General features: G+C 38.5%; 1 protein-coding gene across 10 annotated transcripts in view; it reads left to right on the top strand.

Annotated features, from left to right (window-relative positions):
* TMEM117 (transmembrane protein 117) overlaps positions 1–18602 on the top strand; it is a 564965-nt gene that overhangs the window by 508067 nt on the left and 38296 nt on the right. For all 10 annotated transcript variants that reach the window (XM_060166509.1, XM_060166503.1, XM_060166504.1 and 7 more), the window contains one exon: positions 16045–16174. In XM_060166509.1, the coding sequence (XP_060022492.1) occupies positions 16045–16174 (130 nt within the window). The remainder of the gene's footprint in view (positions 1–16044; positions 16175–18602) is intronic.

The raw sequence follows: 18602 nt of genomic DNA, 5'->3' as shown, positions 1-18602 counted from the left end.
TTCCTTACTGCCTCTTGCAACTTCCAAATGTCAGAGTACCTCAGCGCTCAGTCCCCAGCCCTCTTCTCTTGGCTTTCTGTACTCCCTTTCTAGACGATTTCATCCAGCTTCATGGTTTTAGATCAGTAGGTGCACGGGTGACTTCCACATGACATCTCCAGTCTTGATCCCTCCCCTATGCTTCCCAGCTGCCTGTGCAATACCTCCACTTGATATATAGTGTGTTCTAAATAGACCTCTGGATTTCTTACCCACCTCCCTATCTGCTACAAGTTTATTGGTTCCCCGAATTCTCCCTTCTCGGTAAATGATGCTGTCATTTACCAGTCGCCGGAGCAACTGGTAAATCCAGAAACTCAGCTGGTGACACTTCAAAATACATCTTGATCTGAACACCTGACCACCATTGTTTAACCACCATCATCTCGCACCTAAATTACTACAGTTGTCTTTAAACTGGACTTTATTCCACCTACAGCCAACCTCCCACTCTCCACATCACTCACACTCCTATAGCCACTTTATCCTTGCTGTTTCTGGACATTCCCAGCTCATTTCCTGCTCAGGGCCTTTGCATTTGCTCTTCCTTCTAGCTGATCAGCTCCTCCTCCAGAGATTTACAGAGCTTGTTCTTTCATACCAGTCAGCACTCCATACAAAGGTCATCCTCAAAGAGGCTTTCTTTTGACTAACTAAACTAGCACCCACCCCTAACTCACCACTCTCCATCACCTTACCCTGTTTTATTTCCTTTAAAGCATTTATCTCTATTTGACACCATATTTTATTGCTATTTGCTGATTGACTGGGCTGTCTTCTATTAGAATATATGCTCCATGAGACATTCTTGACAAAAAATTATGAAAATAGAAATGAACTTATTGCAAGAAACACTAGAGGCCCTTTACCTCAACCACCCATCTGATATTTAGATCAACTTCATACCCTCTATTGTTTGTGAACTGAATATTTTTATATTGAATCACATTTATCCACTGATCTCCACTATTATTAATTTTTTACAGAGAAAAATGACTTCAATATTAAATAAAAATTTTACCAAGCACAATATCTACTCTTTTGACAGTATGCAATTAATTTTCCTATATAGCCTATAGAAGAAATTAGTCATTCAGACAATTGAATGTGACCATTCCTGGCAGCATGCATAGAGCCAGAACAGATACTGGAGCAGTGACATTTTATACCAAATGTCCAAATACAATAAAGCACAGAATAAGCAAGGGCTATGTGACATTGAACCGCAGCCAGTGTCTGAAAAATAACATGAAATTATGCTGTCTAAAAATTTCCTTCCACTAGATTTCACTCTTTCCTCTTTAGGAAAAGAGGAGTTATCAGGAGTTCTCATTTAATTAAAAAATATATCAATTTATTATATAGCTAATATTCACTCTTCTTAAGAAGTGCAAAGTAGGTCAAGTTGTTGTTTGATGATGGATGGAAGACTTTATCCAAAAGGATCTATCATTGAGTTATGACACTGTGTTTCCTTAGACTTTGCACTATCTTTAGTTGTCAGCAACTTGTCCTAGTCAATGGTTTGTCTACACACCTCCACACACATATACACGTAGGAGTCTCTACAATGTCAAGCACTCTTTCCTTGCATATTGGTGAACTCTATTGCCCTAGTGAGGGATATTGATTTCCTATTATTCCTAGATGCCACATGATGCATTTCTATTAGTTGTAAACACTTACAAGACTGACTTTTATTTTCTACTCCATCACATCAGTCTGCCAGGGCAGGACATCTGTAAATGAGGCCCAGTGCATTTCATCAGATACTCTTCCACCTTGGTGCTTAAAATAATGATGCTTTCAAGCTGTCTAAATATAAAAAACTTGTCTTTAACAACCCACTGCTATCTTGCCAGAGCCTCACAGTAAAGTCTCTTAAAAGTAACAAACTACACTCACTTCTCAAATCTACTCTGGGCTTGACTTATTTGCTTTCTCTACAGGCACTAAACTGTTACTTATATCTCATTGATGTATGTTGGCTTCAGAATTAGACAGGAAAATTCCTATTGGCCTTTGCAAGTAAGAAAGATTACTGATGAAGAAAATACATTAAACCACACTACAAAGTAGGCCTTCAGGATGAATTAGATTGTTTAGACAACGACAATTTTGAGAGTTTATCGGTATCTTAGAATGCATAAAAAGCACGTGTCAACTTCTTTAAACATTTTAAGTAAGGATTTACAGTTTGACTTGGATTTGTTTTAATGATGATTGAGATCTGCCATCTCTTCTACTTGTTGAAAACAGCCTACTTCAAACAGAAAGCCAAGATTTTTCCCCAAAGGTTTTAAATCTTTTAAATAGCATATGCGACTCCTGAGAGAAAACTCCAAAAGGTTATGGAATTCATTTGCCATTGAGAGAAAAAAAAAAATAGTGAATATTAGGAGAAAATAAGAGTATAATTTATAAGAAAAGAATATTTGTCAAAAGACATCTAAGAAGTAAGCTGCTGGTCTTTCTCTTTAGTACATCCTTCACATTTACTGCAGGGTGTCTCTGATATTCAGCATTGCCTTGACCACCTTCCTGGCGTCATCCACTGCAGGAAATGATCCTCCATATTTTTTTAATCACATGTTGGTTTACATTCTCTTTTCATGTTCTCTGACTTGGTTGGATGTGTCTCATGAGCTTCTTCACATTTATATGGTAACTAAAAGTATGTCTTGGATCATCCCAATGAACATTTTTACTAATTTTCCAAACATTAACTGCCTCATCTCACAACATTTACATTTGACCACTTTCTTCCTCACATTATCCACTCTCTCTTCTTCTCTGTGATCTTTGGCAAATGGCTTTATCTTTAGGTTACTCTCTGTGTAATTCCAGTATACCTTGTTTATAGGGAAAAAATAAAGCAACAATTTTCTTTCATAATAATGAATCTCAGTTTGACGTGTAATATTATTTATAAAAACAAGTATTTTTTGTCTTTGCTTACCTAAATTCCATTTACATGAAGCCAAAAAGAGATGGTTGTATATCTTTAACTTTCAGAGAGCTCCATTCGTCAATTCAACAAATATTTGAGTTCTTCAACAAATATTTGAGTTCTTACTATATGCTGAGTACTACTTCAGATATGGGGAATATAACAGTGAACAAAACAGGAAAAATTTCTGTACGCTCCTTGGAGTTTACATTCCAATGGGAGAGGCAGGTAATAAACAAACAAATGAGCAACATCTACTATATGTCAAGATTTCCAAGGATTTATTCAGCTAAGTGACACCATGGCAGTTTTGCTAATTAGGAGAAGCATAGGGTTACTGAAAGAAATCAGGCACTCGAGATTCTTAATAAGAAACAAAAATATCACCCAAAGCATGAGTACAATTCTTCAGGCCGCCGCTGCTCACTGTCATCTAAAATCTTGTTGCTAGGACATGGTAAGCATAGAAAAGCTAAGGACACTTTACAAGCTGGGAACATTTTTGGTAGAATGATGTTCTGATATTCATGGATCTAAATTCAGTTCTGAATAGGAGAAATAGAAATTAACAAAGAGAAAGAAGCATATCTGTAAAGTTGGCTTTTGAAATTATTTAAAGCTTTATAATCTAATGCCTATAAAGAGGAGATATACAAATTATTACATTGAAAAATGTTGATATTTTATTGGTATTTAGGAATCTATTGTCATTCTATTCTAAGTGGTTATCAATACTTTTTGTTAAACTATAATATAATTTGCGTCTTAAATTTCTCAAAAACCAGGTGGCCAGTCTTTAGCCTCCAAGATACGACTTTTGTTCTGATACCATGGTTTCATTTTTGCAGGGTAGAGTACTCAATGTTATTACATTTTTATGCTTTAACGCTTCTCTAAATAGAAATGGGGTCCCTTCATTTGATTTGGGAAATTGAATGCCAGTTGGGGAATTCAAAACCATGTTGGTTTCAAGCTTGAGTTTCTCTGCACAGTACCAAGTTCTTTTCCTTGGCCCCAACGCATGTGTCTCAATGAGAAAATGTGGGGAAATGATGAATCGAGGATATCCTGAGACCATCTTGCCTATATACTTAACATTGTCCTGAAATTCTGTCTAGATGTGGCCCATGATTAATAGGGCCACACTTGGATGTAATCACATTTGGTCACATCCATCCAAATTACATGTCCAAATGCAATTTGCACATCAGTGTTCAAATGTGATTTTTATAGCTATAGGCAAAAGTAAACCATTGTACGTAAGAAATAGGAGTAGATACATACCATAGTGCTGCTCATTTATTTTTATATGGGAAATATACCCTTCTGAATAAAAATTAACTTTTTCTCCTATATGAAGCAAGATACAAAGTTGGAACTCTGTTCATCACCATAAACTGATGAGAACTACAATAGGGTGTGTGACACAATGTACCTAAATCATTCTCACATCACTGAGTCACAAATGGGACAGACAGCTGAAGGCATTGTTAGATTTGATAGCAGACTGTAATAAGGAAGCTTTGAATTACTGAATACTGGTAACATTTCTTAAAGAACAGAGTCAATGAACATTTTATAATAAACAATCACAGGACCAGCCTGTCTGTACCCCGGTCTTAGTAGCCAAACACATCTTGCCTTGTAATTCTCTTAATTCAACACTTTCATCTGGTTTTCAAAATATAATTTATAAAACGTATGCAGCGGGGAGACCTTCAAGATGGCAGAGGAGTAAGATGTGGAGATCACCTTCCTCCCCACAAATACATCAGAAATACATCTACATGTGGAACAACTCCTACAGAACACCTACTGAATGCTGGCAGAAGACCTCAGACTTCCCAAAAGGCAAGAAACTCCCTACGTACCTGGGTAGGGGAAAAGAAAAAACAGAGACAAAAGAATAGGGACGGGACCTGCGCCAGTGGGAGGGAGCTGTGAAGGAGGCAAGGTTTCCACACACTAGGAAGCCCCTTCACTGGTGGAGATGAGGGGGTGACAGGGGGAAGCTTCAGAGACACGGAGGAGAGCGCAGCAACAGGGATGCAGAAGGCAAAGCAGATTGATTCCTGCACACAGGGTCGGTGCCGACCGGCACTCAGCAGCCCGAGAGGCTTGTCTGCTCACCCGCCGGGGCGGGCGGGGCTGGGAGCTGAGGCTCCGGCTTCGGCGGTCAGATCCCAGGGAGAGGACTGGGGTTCGCTGCTTGAACACAGCCTGAAGGGGGCTAGTGCGCCACAGCTAGCCAGGAGAGAGTCCAGGAAAAAGTCTGGACCTGCCTAAGAGGCAAGAGAACACTGCTTCGGGGTGCGCGAGGAGAGAGGATTCAGAGCACCGCTTAAACAAGGTCCAGAGACGGGCAGGAGCCGCGGCTATCAGCGTGGACCCGGGAGACGGGCATGAGATGCTAGGGCTGCTGCTGCAGCCAACAAGAAGCCTGTGTGCGAGCACAGGTCACTATCCACACCTACCCTCCCGGGAGCCTGTGCAGCCCTCCACTGCCAGGGTCCCGTGATCCAGGGACAACTTCCCCGGGAGAACGCACGGCGCGCCTCAGGTTGGTGCAACGTCACGCCGGCCTCTGCCGCTGCAGGCTAGCCCCGCATTCCGTACCCCTCCCTCCCCCCCGGCCTGAGTGAGCCAGAGCCCCTTAATCAGCTGCTCCGTTAACCCTGTCCTGTCTGGGTGGGAACAGACGCCCTCAGGTGACCTACACGCAGAGGTGTGGCCAAATCCAAAGCTGAAACCTGGGAGCTGTGCGAACCAAGAAGAGAAAGGGAAATCTCTCCCAGCAGCCTCAGGAGCAGCGGATTAAATCTCCACAAACAACTTGATGTACCCTGCATCTCTGGAATACCTGAATAGACAATGAATCATCCCAAAATTGAGACTGTGGACTTTGGGAGCAACTATAGACTTGGGGTTTGCTTTCTGCATCTAATTTTTTCTCGTTTTATGTTTATCTTAGTTTAGTATTTAGAGTTTATTATCATTGGTAGATTTGTTTATTAATTTGGTTGCTCTCTTCCTTTTATTTATATATATATAGATATACATATTTTTTTTCCTTTTTCTCTTTTTGTGAGTGTGTATCTGTATGCTTCTTTGTATGATTTTGTCTGTATAGCATTGCTTTCACCATTTGTCCAAGGGTTCTGTCTGTCCATTTTTGTCTTTTTTTAGTATAGCTTTTAGCACTTGTTATCACTGGTGGATTTGTTTTTTTGTTTCCGTTGCTCTCTTCTTTCTGTCTTTCTTTCTTTTTATGATTTTTAATTTTTTTTTATTTTCAATAACTTTTTATTCTAATAACTTTTATTTTATTTTTTTCTTTCTTTTTTTCTCTCTTTTCTTCTGAGCCATGGGTCTTGGTGCTCTGGCCAGGTGTCAGGCCTGTGCCTCTAAGGTGGGAGAGCTGAGTTCAGGACATTGGTCCACCAGAGACCTCCCGGCTCCATGTAATATCAAATGGCAAAAGCTCTCCCAGAAATCTCCATCTCAAAGCTAAGACCCAGCTCCACTCAACAACCAGCAAGCTACAATGCTGCACACCCTAGGCCAAACAACTAGCAAGAGAGGAACACAGACCCATCCATTAGCAGAGAGGCTACCTAAAATCATAAGGTCACAGACACCCCGAAAACACACCACTGAACGTGGTCCTGCCCACCAGAAGGACAAGATCCAGTTTCATCCACCAGAACACAGGCACCAGTCCCCTCCACCAAGAAGCCTACACAACCCACTGAACCAAACTTACCCACTGGGGGCAGACACCAAACAATGGGAACTATGAACCTGCAGCCTGTGAAAAGGAGACCCCAAACACAGTAAGTGAAGCAAAATGAGAAGACACAGAAACACACAGCAGATGAAGGAGCAAAGTAAAAACCCACCAGACCAAACAAATGAAGAGGAAATAGGCATTCGACCTGAAAAATAATTCACAGTAATGATAGTAAAGATGATCCAAAATCTTGGAAATAGAATGGAGAAAATAAAAGAAACGATTAACAAAGACTTAGAAGAACTAAAGAGCAAACACAATAAATGAAATTAAAAATTCTCTAGAAGGGATCAATAGCAGAATAACTGAGGCAGAAAAACAGATAAGTGACCTGGAATATAAAATAGTGGAAATAACTACTGCAGAGCAGAATAAAGAAAAAAGAATGAAAAGAATTGAGGACAGTCTTAGAGACCTCTAGGACAGCATTAAAATCACCAACATTTGAATTATAGGGGTCCAGAAGAAGAAGAGAAAATGAAAGGGACTGAGAAAATACTTGAACAGATTATAGTTGAAAACTTCCCGAATATGGGAAAGGAAATAGTCAAGTCCAAGAAGCGTAGAGAGTCCCATACAGGATAAATCCAAGGAGAAACATGCCAAAGACACATATTAATCAAACTATCAAAAATTAAATACAAAGAAAAAATATTAAAAACAGCAAGAGAAAAACAACAAATAACATACAAGGGAATTCCCATAAGGTTAACAGCTGATCTTTCAGCAGAAACTCTGCAAGCCAGAAGGGAGTGGCAGGACATATTTAAAGTGATGAAAGGGAAAAACCTACAACCAAAATTACTCTACCCATCAAGGATCTCATTCAGATTTGATGGAGAAATTAAAACCTTTACAGACAAGCAAAAGCTAAGAGAATTAAACACCACCAAACCAGCTTTACAACAAACGCTAAAGGAACTTCTCTAGGCAGAAAACACAAGAGAAGGAAAAGACCTACAATAACAAACCCAACACAATTAAGAAAATGGTAATAGGAACATACATATCAATAACTACCTCAAATGTAAATGGATTCAGTGCTCCAACCAAAAGACATAGACTGGCTGAATGGATACAAAAACAAGACCTGTATAAATGCTGTCTACAAGAGACCTACTTCAGACGTAGGACACATACAGACTGAAAGTGAGGTGATGGAAAAAGATATTCCATGCAAATGGAAACCAAAAGAAAGCTGGAGTAGCAATTCTCATATCAGACAAAATAGACTTTAAAATAAAGACTATTACAAGAGACAGAGAAGGACACTACATAACGATCAAGGGACCAATCCAAGAGGAAGATATAACACATAAATATTTATGCACCCAACATAAGAGTACCTCAATACATAAGGAAAATGCTAACAGCCATAAAAGGGGAAATCCACAGCAACACTATGATATTAGGGGACTTTAACACCCCACTTTCATCAATGGACCGATCATCCATAATGAAAATAAATATGGAAACACAAGCTTTAAATGATACATTAAACAAGATGGACTTAATTGATATTTATAGGACATCCCATCCAAAAACAACAGAATACACTTTCTTCTCAAGTGTTCATGGAACATTCTCCAGGATAGATCATATCTTGGATCACAAATCAAGCCTTGGTAAATTTAAGAAAATTGAAATCATACCAAGTATCTATTCTGACCACAATGCTATAGGACTAGGTATGAATTACAGGAAAATATCTGTAAAAAATACAAACACATGGAGGCTAAACAATACACTACTAAATAACGAAGAGATCACTGAAGAAATCAAAGAGGAAATCAAAAAATACCTAGAAACAAATGACAGTGAAAACACAACGACCCAAAACCTATGGGATGCAGCAAAAGCAGTTCTAAGAGGGAAGTTTATAGCAATATAATCCTACCTCAAGAAACAAGAAACATCTCAAATAAACAACCTAACCTTACACTTAAATCAGTTAGAGAAAGAACAAAAAAACCCCAAAGTTAGCAGAAGGAAAGAAATAATAAAGATCAGATTAGAAATACATGAAAAAGCAATGAAACAAACGATAGCAAAGTTCAATAAATTAAAAGCTTGTTCTTTCAGAAGATGAACAAAATTGATAAACCATTAGCCAGACTCATCAAGAAAAAAAGGGAGAAAACTCAAAACAATAGAATTAGAAATGAAAAAGGAGAAGTAACAACTTACACTGCAGAAATACAAAGGATCATGAGAGATTACTACAAGCAACTACATGCCAATAAAATGGACAACGTGGAAGAAATGGAGAAAATCTTAGAAAATCACAACCTTCTGAGACTGAGCCAGGAAGACCTAGAAAATAGAAACAGACCAATTACAAGCACTGAAATTGAGACTGTGATTAAAAATCTTCCAACAAACAAAAGCCCAGGACCAGATGGCTTCAGAGGTGAATTCTATCAAACATTTAGAGAAGAGCTAACACCTATACTTCTCAAACCCTTCCAAAATATAACAGAGAGAGGAACACTCCCAAACTCATTCTACGAGGCCACCATCACCATGATACCAAAACCAGGCAAAGATGTCACAAAGAAAGAAAACTACAGGTCAATATTACTGATGAACAACCATGCAATAATCCTCAAAAAAATACTAACAAACGGACTCCAACAGCACATTAAATGGTTGATACACCATGATCAAGTGGGGTTTATCCCAGGTATGCAAGGGTTCTTCAATATACGCAAATCAATCAATGTGATACACCATATTAACAAACTGCATGAAAAAAGCCATATGTTCACCTAAATAGATGTAGAAGAATCTTTTGGCCAAGTTCACCACCCATTTATGATAAAAACCCTCCAGAAAGTAGGCATAGAGGGAACTTACCTCAACATAATAAAGGCCATATATGACAAACCCACAGCCAACATTGTTCTCAATGGTGAAAAACTGAAACCATTTCCTCTAAGATCAGGAGAAAGACAAGGTTTTCCACTCTCACCATTATCATTCAACATAGTTCTGGAAGTTTTTGCCATGGCAATCAGAGAAGAAAAAGAAATAAAAGGAATCAAATCAGAAAAGAAGAAGTAAAGTTGTCACTGTTTGCAGATGACATGATAGTATACATAGAGAATCCTAAAGATGCTACCAGAAAACTACTAGAGCTAATCAATGAATTTGGTAAAGTAGCAGGATACAAAATTAGTGCACAAAAATCTCTTGCATTCCTATACACTAATGATGAAAAATCTGAAAGAGAGATTAAGGAAACACTCCCATTTATCATTGAAACAAAAAGAATCAAATACCTAGGAATAAACCTACCTAAGGAGACAAAAGACCTGTATGCAGAAAACTATAATACACTGATGAAAGAAATTAAAGATAATACAAACAGATGGAGAGATATACCATGTTCTTGGATTGGAAGAATCAACATTTTGAAAATGACTATACTATCCAAACCAGTCTGCAGATTCAATGCAATCCCTTTCAAACTACCACTGACATTTTTCACAGAACTAGAACCAAAAATTTCACAATTTCTATGGAAACACAAGAGACCCCGAATAGCCAAAGCGATCTTGAGAAAGAAAAACACATCTGGAGGAATCAGGCTCCCAGACTTCAGACTACAGTACAAATGCTAAAGTAATGAAGACAGTATGGTAGTGGCACAAAAAAAGAAATATAGATCAATGGAACAGGATAGAAAGCCCAGATAGCACATACTGTCACCTTATTTTTGATAAAGGAGGCAAGAATATACAATGGGGAGAAGATAGCCTCTTCAATAACTGGTGCTGGGAAAACTGGACAGCTACATGTAAAAGAATGACATTAGAACACTCCCTAACACCATACACAAGAGTAAACTCAAAACAGATTAAAGACCTAAATATAAGACCAGACACTCTAAAACTCTTAAAGGAAAACATAGGCAGAACACTCTATGACATAAATCACAGCAAGATCCTTTTTGACCCACCTCCTAGAGTAATGGAAATAAAAACAAAAATAAACAAATGGGACCTAATGAAACTTAAAAGCTTTTGCATAGCAAAGGAAACCATAAACAAGATGAAAAGACAACCCTCAGAATGGGAGAAAGTATTTGCAAATGAAGCAACTGACAAAGGATTAATCTCCAAAATTTACAAGCAGCTCATGCAGCTCAATATTAAAAAAATAAACAACCCAATCCAAAAATGGGCAGAAGACCTAAACAGACTTTTCTTCAAAGAGGATATACAGTTTGCCAACAAACACATGAAAGAATGCTCAACATCACTAATCATTAGAGAAATGCAAATCAAAACTTCAATGAGGTGTCACCTCACACCAGTCAGAATGGCCATCATCAAAAAGTCTACATGCAATAAATGTTGGAGAGGGTGTGGAGAAATGGGAACCGTCTTGCACTGTTGATGGGTATGTAAACTGATACAGCCACTATGGAGAACAGTATGGAGGTTCCTTAAAAAACTACAAATAGAACTACCATATGACCCATCAATCCCACTACTGGGCATATACTCCGAGAAACCATAATTCGAAAAGAGTCATGTACCACCCTTTTTTTTTGCAGCTCTATTTACAGTAGTCAGGACATGGAAGCAACCTAAGTGTCCATCAACAACTGAATGGGTAAAGAAGATGTGGCACATATATACAATGGAATATTACTCAGCCATAAAAAGAAACAAAATTGATTTATTTGTAGTGAGGTGGATGGACCTAGAGTCTATCATGCTGAGTGAAATAAGTCAGAAAGAGAAAAACAAATACCATATATTAACACATATATATGGAATCTAATAAAAAAAATAAAAAATGGTTCTGAAGGACCTAGGGGCAGGACAGGAATAAAGACGCAGACGTAGAGAATGGGCTTGAGGACACGGAGTGGGGGAAGGGTAAGCTGGGACCAAATGAGAGAGTGGCATGGACATATATACACTACCAAATGTAAAATAGATAGCTAGTGGGAAGCAGCCACATAGCACAGGGAGATCAGCTTGGTGCTTTGTGACCACCTAGAGGCGTGGGATAAGGAAGGTGGGAGGGAGATGAAAGAAGGAGGAGATATGGGGACATATGTATATGTATAGCTGATTCATTTTGTTATAAAGCAGAAACTAACATACGATTATAAAGCAATTATACTCCAGTAAAAAAGTATGCAGAAGGAAAGGAAGCCATGGCTCTCATAACATGTACATACAATCTGTGCATGAAACTACTATACATACATAGATTTCATGCCAAGAGAATCTCAGTAGTTTCTAGTAATCTCCCGTTCGTCAAATCTCCCTACTCAGCAGTCTGATTGGAAACCAACTATCCTGAGGCAGTTGCTTAGTGGAGAAAAATTTACAGTTGGTCTTCTTGTTAAAATTAGGGTCAGATAAAATATGAGAACCTTATGTGGTGGCAGGGAGGGATAGTTTAAAGCCCCTCATGGAACTGACTTTGGGTGAGAGATGAGCAGGTGATGAGTGTCATCAATGATTCTCTATTAGAACAGGTACAGCAGGTACAAATAATTCCATTACTGAGTCAAAAACAAAAAGAGTTGTCACTTTTCATGGTTAGAGCCTGCGTGTCCCAGCAGAAAGTATGTATTCTTTGGCCCGGGCTCTGCCACATGACAGCTACGTTATTTTGTGACAATTCAACCTTTGTGAGGCAAATTCTTCTCATCCATAAAATGGGTTAATAATAGCAACATTTGGGGATGATTTTGTATGTAATGTAACTCTGTAGCTTAGGATGATGCTAGAACACTGCCAGTGCTCGATACTTTATACCGCAAGCATCCGCAGGTTTCCTTTAGCCTCTCATGTTGCTGGTTTACCAGCTCCCGCCTACACAGTAGCAGTGCCAGCCCCACCACACTGCAAGTCCCCCACAGTTATTTGTGTGTCGCCACAGTGTGACCCACAATTTGCTCCTGTTCTTCTATCCTTCTATGAAGCCACCTCATGCATCTCTTTGAGAGAGGTGCCCTTCTCTATGGTCCCGCTCCTGGTGCCCTCTGGGAGGACTCAGCTCTGACCCAAGTCCCATCAGAGACCTCAGGAGGCCAGTGCTGTGCCACGGATGAGGGCAGAAAGGAGAAGATGGCTGTTTTCCTTTTTCATCTGGACCTTGAGGCAGCCCTGGATGCGATCCTCCTGAAAACAGACCTATCTGCTTCCTCTGCTTCACTCTCAGGATAACCCTGACCTTGGAATCATGCTCAGAAATCAACCTTGCTTGCTGGCCTGTCTCTGTCTCTTCCATCTATCTCCAGCAGTGTGCTAATTGCTGTCCAGGCATTGTCTCATCCTCACAAGAAGCCTGTAAGATTGACAGATGAAGATGGGGACTCAGAATATCATCCTCTCTCCTCTTCTATCTCCTATAAATAAATACTTGGGGTACCACCACCCTCAGATGCCCCCATTAAGATGAGTTTAAAACATATTGCAAGTGGTAGCAACGGTTATTATTTTTTTAAGGACTTTTTTGATGTGAACCATTTTTAAAGTCTTTATTGAATTTGTTACAATATTGCTTCTGTTTTGTGTTTTGGTTTTTTGGCGGCGAGGCATGTGGGGATCTTAGCTCCCTGACCAGGGATTGAACTCACACCCCTGCACTGGAAGGTGAAGCCTTAACCACTGGCCCGCCAGGGAAGTCCCAGCAATGATTATTATTATCATCTCATTCTAAGTCAAGGTCAAAGTTTATGCTGATTCAACGAGTCTGCAGAAATATACAGAGTAGGAACTGAACTACAGAAATCAGAGTACCAGGGAGAGAATGGGGGTAGGGAGTTAGAAGACTAAGGAAGACAGTTTTGAAAACCAAAATCTGGTCATTATAAAAAATAATGTATAAGGAGGGAATCTAAGAGAATTTACGTATCATCTCTTTTAGTAGTTCTCTTTGTTTTTAATTTATTAGATGGCATAAGATATTTTTCTCACACTTTCCCCCTAAATCCCTGCCTTGATCCCTTCTTTAAAAAAATAAAAGGACAAGTAATGCCATCTTCTAGATGAAGAGCAAGACTTTCTCTTCTCTTTCCCCTACTTTCCATTTCCTTAATTCATCTTTCTATCTCCAAGTACAGGTGGGAAATAATTGAGGAACAATTTGGGGGGGAATGAAATTTTGATCCCAGTCTACAAGAAATCTCTAGAGATTACTTTCAAACTAAACTCGATTTCATACCCAGTAGAAAGCTTTCATTTCATGAAATGAAAAGCTAAATGATAACAGTCTAAGAACATCTTTCCAAAAGAAGGCACCCTAAGTACACTTGCCGAATTACTACCAAGAAGTATTCTCTTCCTTTTTTTTCAACTTTTTTTTAAAAAAATGAAGTGTAGTTGATTTACAGTGTTGTGTCAGTTTCAGGTGTACAGAAAAGTGATTCAGATATATATATATATATATATATATAGAAAGAGATACAGATATAGGTATTCTTTTTCGGGTTCTTTTCCATCATAGGTTATTACAAGGTAATGAATATAGTTCCCTGTGCTATACAGTAGGTCATTATTGTGTATCTATTTTATATAGATAATAGTGTGTATCTGTTAATCCTAAACTCCTACTTACACCAAGAAATAAGAGAGAGAATTTCTCTATTGATCATGCTCTGTGTTTTTTATCCAAGGCTAGTGAAATATTCTCTGGTTACCATTGCCAAGCATAATTTTTTTATGGCAGATGTCAGTTATATTTTAGTAAAAGACTAAATTCATTTTCAATTCTCTTGCAAGAGTCTTTCATGTAACATAGAAAGAACAAGATATTATCAGTGGGGGAAAAAAACAAAATCAAATGCACTTTAATAAAATGCAATCATTCACAAGTATTATTACCAATCCATTTCCTACTAATATTTTAGATCAAAATGTACCAAATTCATTCGGCTCCAATGCTTTGGGTTTTCTGAATTTCCAAAATTACATGTCTATTTGCTGCTGAAATCTGAAAAACCAGGAGAGGCGAGACCAACAAGAAATTTGCGTACACACTAATAGAAAGGGATGATAATGCATCATTTTCTTCTTATATATTTATTTCTTATTAGTGGTTTAAAGTGATCCATTGATCAAGAAATTAATAGACATTGAAAACTTTCCTGGTTACCACCACTCACATACTCGCCTTTCCTTTAAGGTCTATTCTGCCTTAATCAGAATTTTTACCAAAGAGGGGAGTGGAATGGACATGGAAACTCCTAAAATGTTCAGGCACACTATTATCAACACACCTCTATTAGCTGCATATATAAAAATCTTGGGAAAAAATAAGTTTTTTATATTGAGGTAGCAGATTGAAATCTTAAATTAATATTTTGTTTATTATTTTTTCATATCCAAGTTTTAAAAAAATATTCTTTAAGTATAGGACTGTTAATTAATGATCATTTCATTACTAGAAATAAAAATATGGATTCAGCTTAAAGGTTTCTTCATTATTTAGTGTATTTCTTCTTCACATGCTAGTTATGAACTTTAATTTGGTACCTCTATCCAAAAACTAAGAGCAGATGAGACACCTAAAAATATCTTCATTTGCATCTATTTTCCTTCCTTATGAGACGGAGAGTCATCCCACCTGATTTTGCCTTGAAAACAAGGAAATAACTAATGACAATTTGGGAATTAATTCACTGTTCATCTCGCAAGCTAGTATGTCAGGCCCTCCATCGTTTGGTTCAAAGTGATGCTAAATTGCAAGAGGGTAGGACAGGAGTCTTTGGCATTTTTCCATTCCATATAGTTGCTAGCAGAGATGATTAATAAAGCTCCCTTGATGTGAATTAAGGAACTCGGTTAAGTGAATTAGATCCTATTTACTTTGTCTTCTTACACAAATATGCTGTTATAAGGTTCTTATTTTTTTTAAGTAGTGGAACAAAATATAACTAAATTACCCCATATTTTAAAAATATGGATCACTTCCTTCCTATAAAAATTTAAGACCAGGTCTCCAGAAAGAAAGACAGAAACATGTATTGATGCACATCAAATCTGCATTGGTTTCTTATTATCACATTAAAGAGACAATCTAAGGATATAAGTTATGACTTAATTTTGATTTTGTTTGCATATCGCTACCTAATGTACATACAACAACCATCACAGAACAAAACGGATACACCCAACAGCTAGCTGCATTTAAATGATTTTAAAATAGGTGCTTATAAAAAGTCAATTTTTGGTGTTTATCTGCTTAGGAATGAAACAAATCACAGATATGTTTTCATGTTGATTTTCTCTGGCAGGACTGGGAATTCCCACATTTCATGGGAGACGTCGATGTAAATCTTCCTGGTTTGCACACGCCTCACATGCAGTTCAAGATTCCTTTCTTCCAGAAGATCTTCAAGGAGGAATATCGTATTCACATAACAGGTATAATTTTGAACACAATTTGATTGTCTCCTAGTTAGAGTCACGCTAGCTGCTATAAAAGGCAAAGCAAATGGTAACATTTTAGAGACATACAGGAATATGGTTTTATTTTACTCACGTAACAGTGCAAGGCGGTTCCAGATCAGCAAGGGGCTGTGGACCATCATTCTGGGACTTAGATTCCTGGTGACTTTAACAATTTCAACTTCAACATCCAGTGGGCAAATGGGAATAATGAGAATGGGGAAAATGACTAAGAGGGTTTGCCTGTTTCTTAACCCCCTGGCCTGGAAATAAAACATGTCACCTCCACGCACATTCCATGGGGAATAACTAGTGAGATAGTCCCATGTAGAGTTGAGGAGAGCAGAGAGATATGGTCCCCCATTGGGCAGCCACTTGTGATGTCAGGTCTCATGTTCTAGCCTAGGAGTATCAGAGGTGAGTCATATCTTTGTTATGGATTGTTTGCTATCTCTGCCACCCTCCATAGACCACTACACCTCAGTTTTGTTCATTAGGTGGGTTTCTTTTTCACAACATACAGCTCAGTATATTTTTTCGTCATGAATACTCTTTATGCTTTGTTCTTCATTTGCTTCTGAGATCAAAACAGTGGTACCCGAGAGCTCCAATCAGACCATGTGCCTTTAGGGAGTTGGGCCGCTTCTCATTTGATTGAGTAAAACTTATTGCTGTGGCAGGGCTCATGTTTGTCTCAGGCGATTCCCTTGTGGATCCTCAGATTATTTTCAGATGTGTCCTGCTCTTGAAGTAGCTCGAATATGATTTATTATAATCTTCTTCCATGACAACTCAGTCATTCTCATCTAAACAAGGCTTCCCAGAGCTTTGTTTTGTACCTCTTTTTCTCCTTATAACAAGAAGCAGTCAGCTGAATGTTCACAAAGAGAGAATGGCATTAGTTCTCAAGCTGTTCAAATGCAGGTAATGAATGTGTGTGTGTTTTAAGGACAATGGCCTAGGATCCCACACCTGCTATAATAAAAACTGCTGAAGAAATCTGTGCTTACACGACCGTCTGTGCTGCCGAATAAAAATAGCCTGAGCACAGAAAACGTGAACATCTGAGTACTGCAAAAAACCTTTGCTCAACTTGAAGGCTGTTTTTTGCTTTGAGCATGAGGCAACCTTCCTAAATTGGAGAATGAGCTCATGAATAGGGAAGATGCAGCAGGTTTCTTTTCCTATTCAAAATGAATGAGGCTCTTCTATTAAATTCACTGGGTAAATCAATCAATTTGAGTTCAGGTCACATAGTGTGGTTTCAGAGTCCCCACTTAATCTCTGCAGCATGCTACCCTCTCCGACTTCTAAAGCAGCTATGGCACACGTGGTATCATCATATCCCTTTGGGTGGGCTTTTGACGGGACCATCTGTTCTTGCTATCAGCTCTTGTCTCAGACCATCGTGGCACTAATATTGTCTCTGACTGAATACCAGAAGCCTTATCAAAAATATACTGTTTGAGTGCAAAATATCAGGTTTAAAAAAGGGGGTAATGGAGGAAGACTCAGAAAATCCACCGACCAGAAAGAAAAATAAAGCTGTTAAAATATTTAATTTCGGTCGCTTTTGCATAGCTTTGTCATATATGCTGCCATTTATAGACAGGGGCAGGGGTAGGTTTTGTGGTTCCCAAAGCTTACACAATTTGGAATGCTTTACTTAAGAATATGAATACAAAATTACAACTAAAACTTGTATTCAGTGTCTGGGAAGGGAGCCAGGCACACAGGAATCTCTGATGATTCAGCATCATTACTTTCAAGGTAAAGCCTCCTGTGCCTTTGAACTAAAACATTCACCCACCAAGTATTATTTTCTAAAAATGTAAAAGGAGGAAAGGCTAGCTAAGTTTTTGCAATAGAGACTTCACATTAATAAAGTTTTCCAGAAGATGGAAATATATTATAATTAAGGCTTTGGGGTAGTATTTGCCAAATTATGCTGATTATCATATCATCCAGGAATTTTATAAATATACAGATTGTTGGGCCCCATTCCTAGTGGTCCCAACCCAGTAGGTCTGGGCAAAGGCCAAGGAATGGGACTTTTGTAAAGCTGCCCTGGGTGATGCTGACCATTGAGAACTGCTCCTTTCTGATTGAGAGGACACCGGTGAGGTCAGGCTGTCTCCCTGAGAAGAGCCATGCAAATGATTGGGTATCTGGACCTACTAGGGAGGCTTTCAAGGGACTTAAATTCAAAATAAGATAGGATACATGTGGGTTTTGGGGTGAAGGGCTCCACCATAAACTATTTAAATCCAGTTTGTGGTAAGATGGTCGTGTGCTTCCCCAGATCCAAGATAAAAATTTCTAGGAAAATGGTGACAGGTTTGGAGGCTGAAAAAAGAACTTTCCCCTCTTGTTTTGTTCTGCTGCTCTCTTTGTTCTGTGAATT

This window comes from Lagenorhynchus albirostris, chromosome 11 (genome assembly GCF_949774975.1).
Source record: "Lagenorhynchus albirostris chromosome 11, mLagAlb1.1, whole genome shotgun sequence".
In the NCBI taxonomy this organism is placed as follows: Eukaryota; Metazoa; Chordata; class Mammalia; order Artiodactyla; family Delphinidae; genus Lagenorhynchus; species Lagenorhynchus albirostris.
This window is presented reverse-complemented; position numbering and strand designations above follow the sequence as displayed.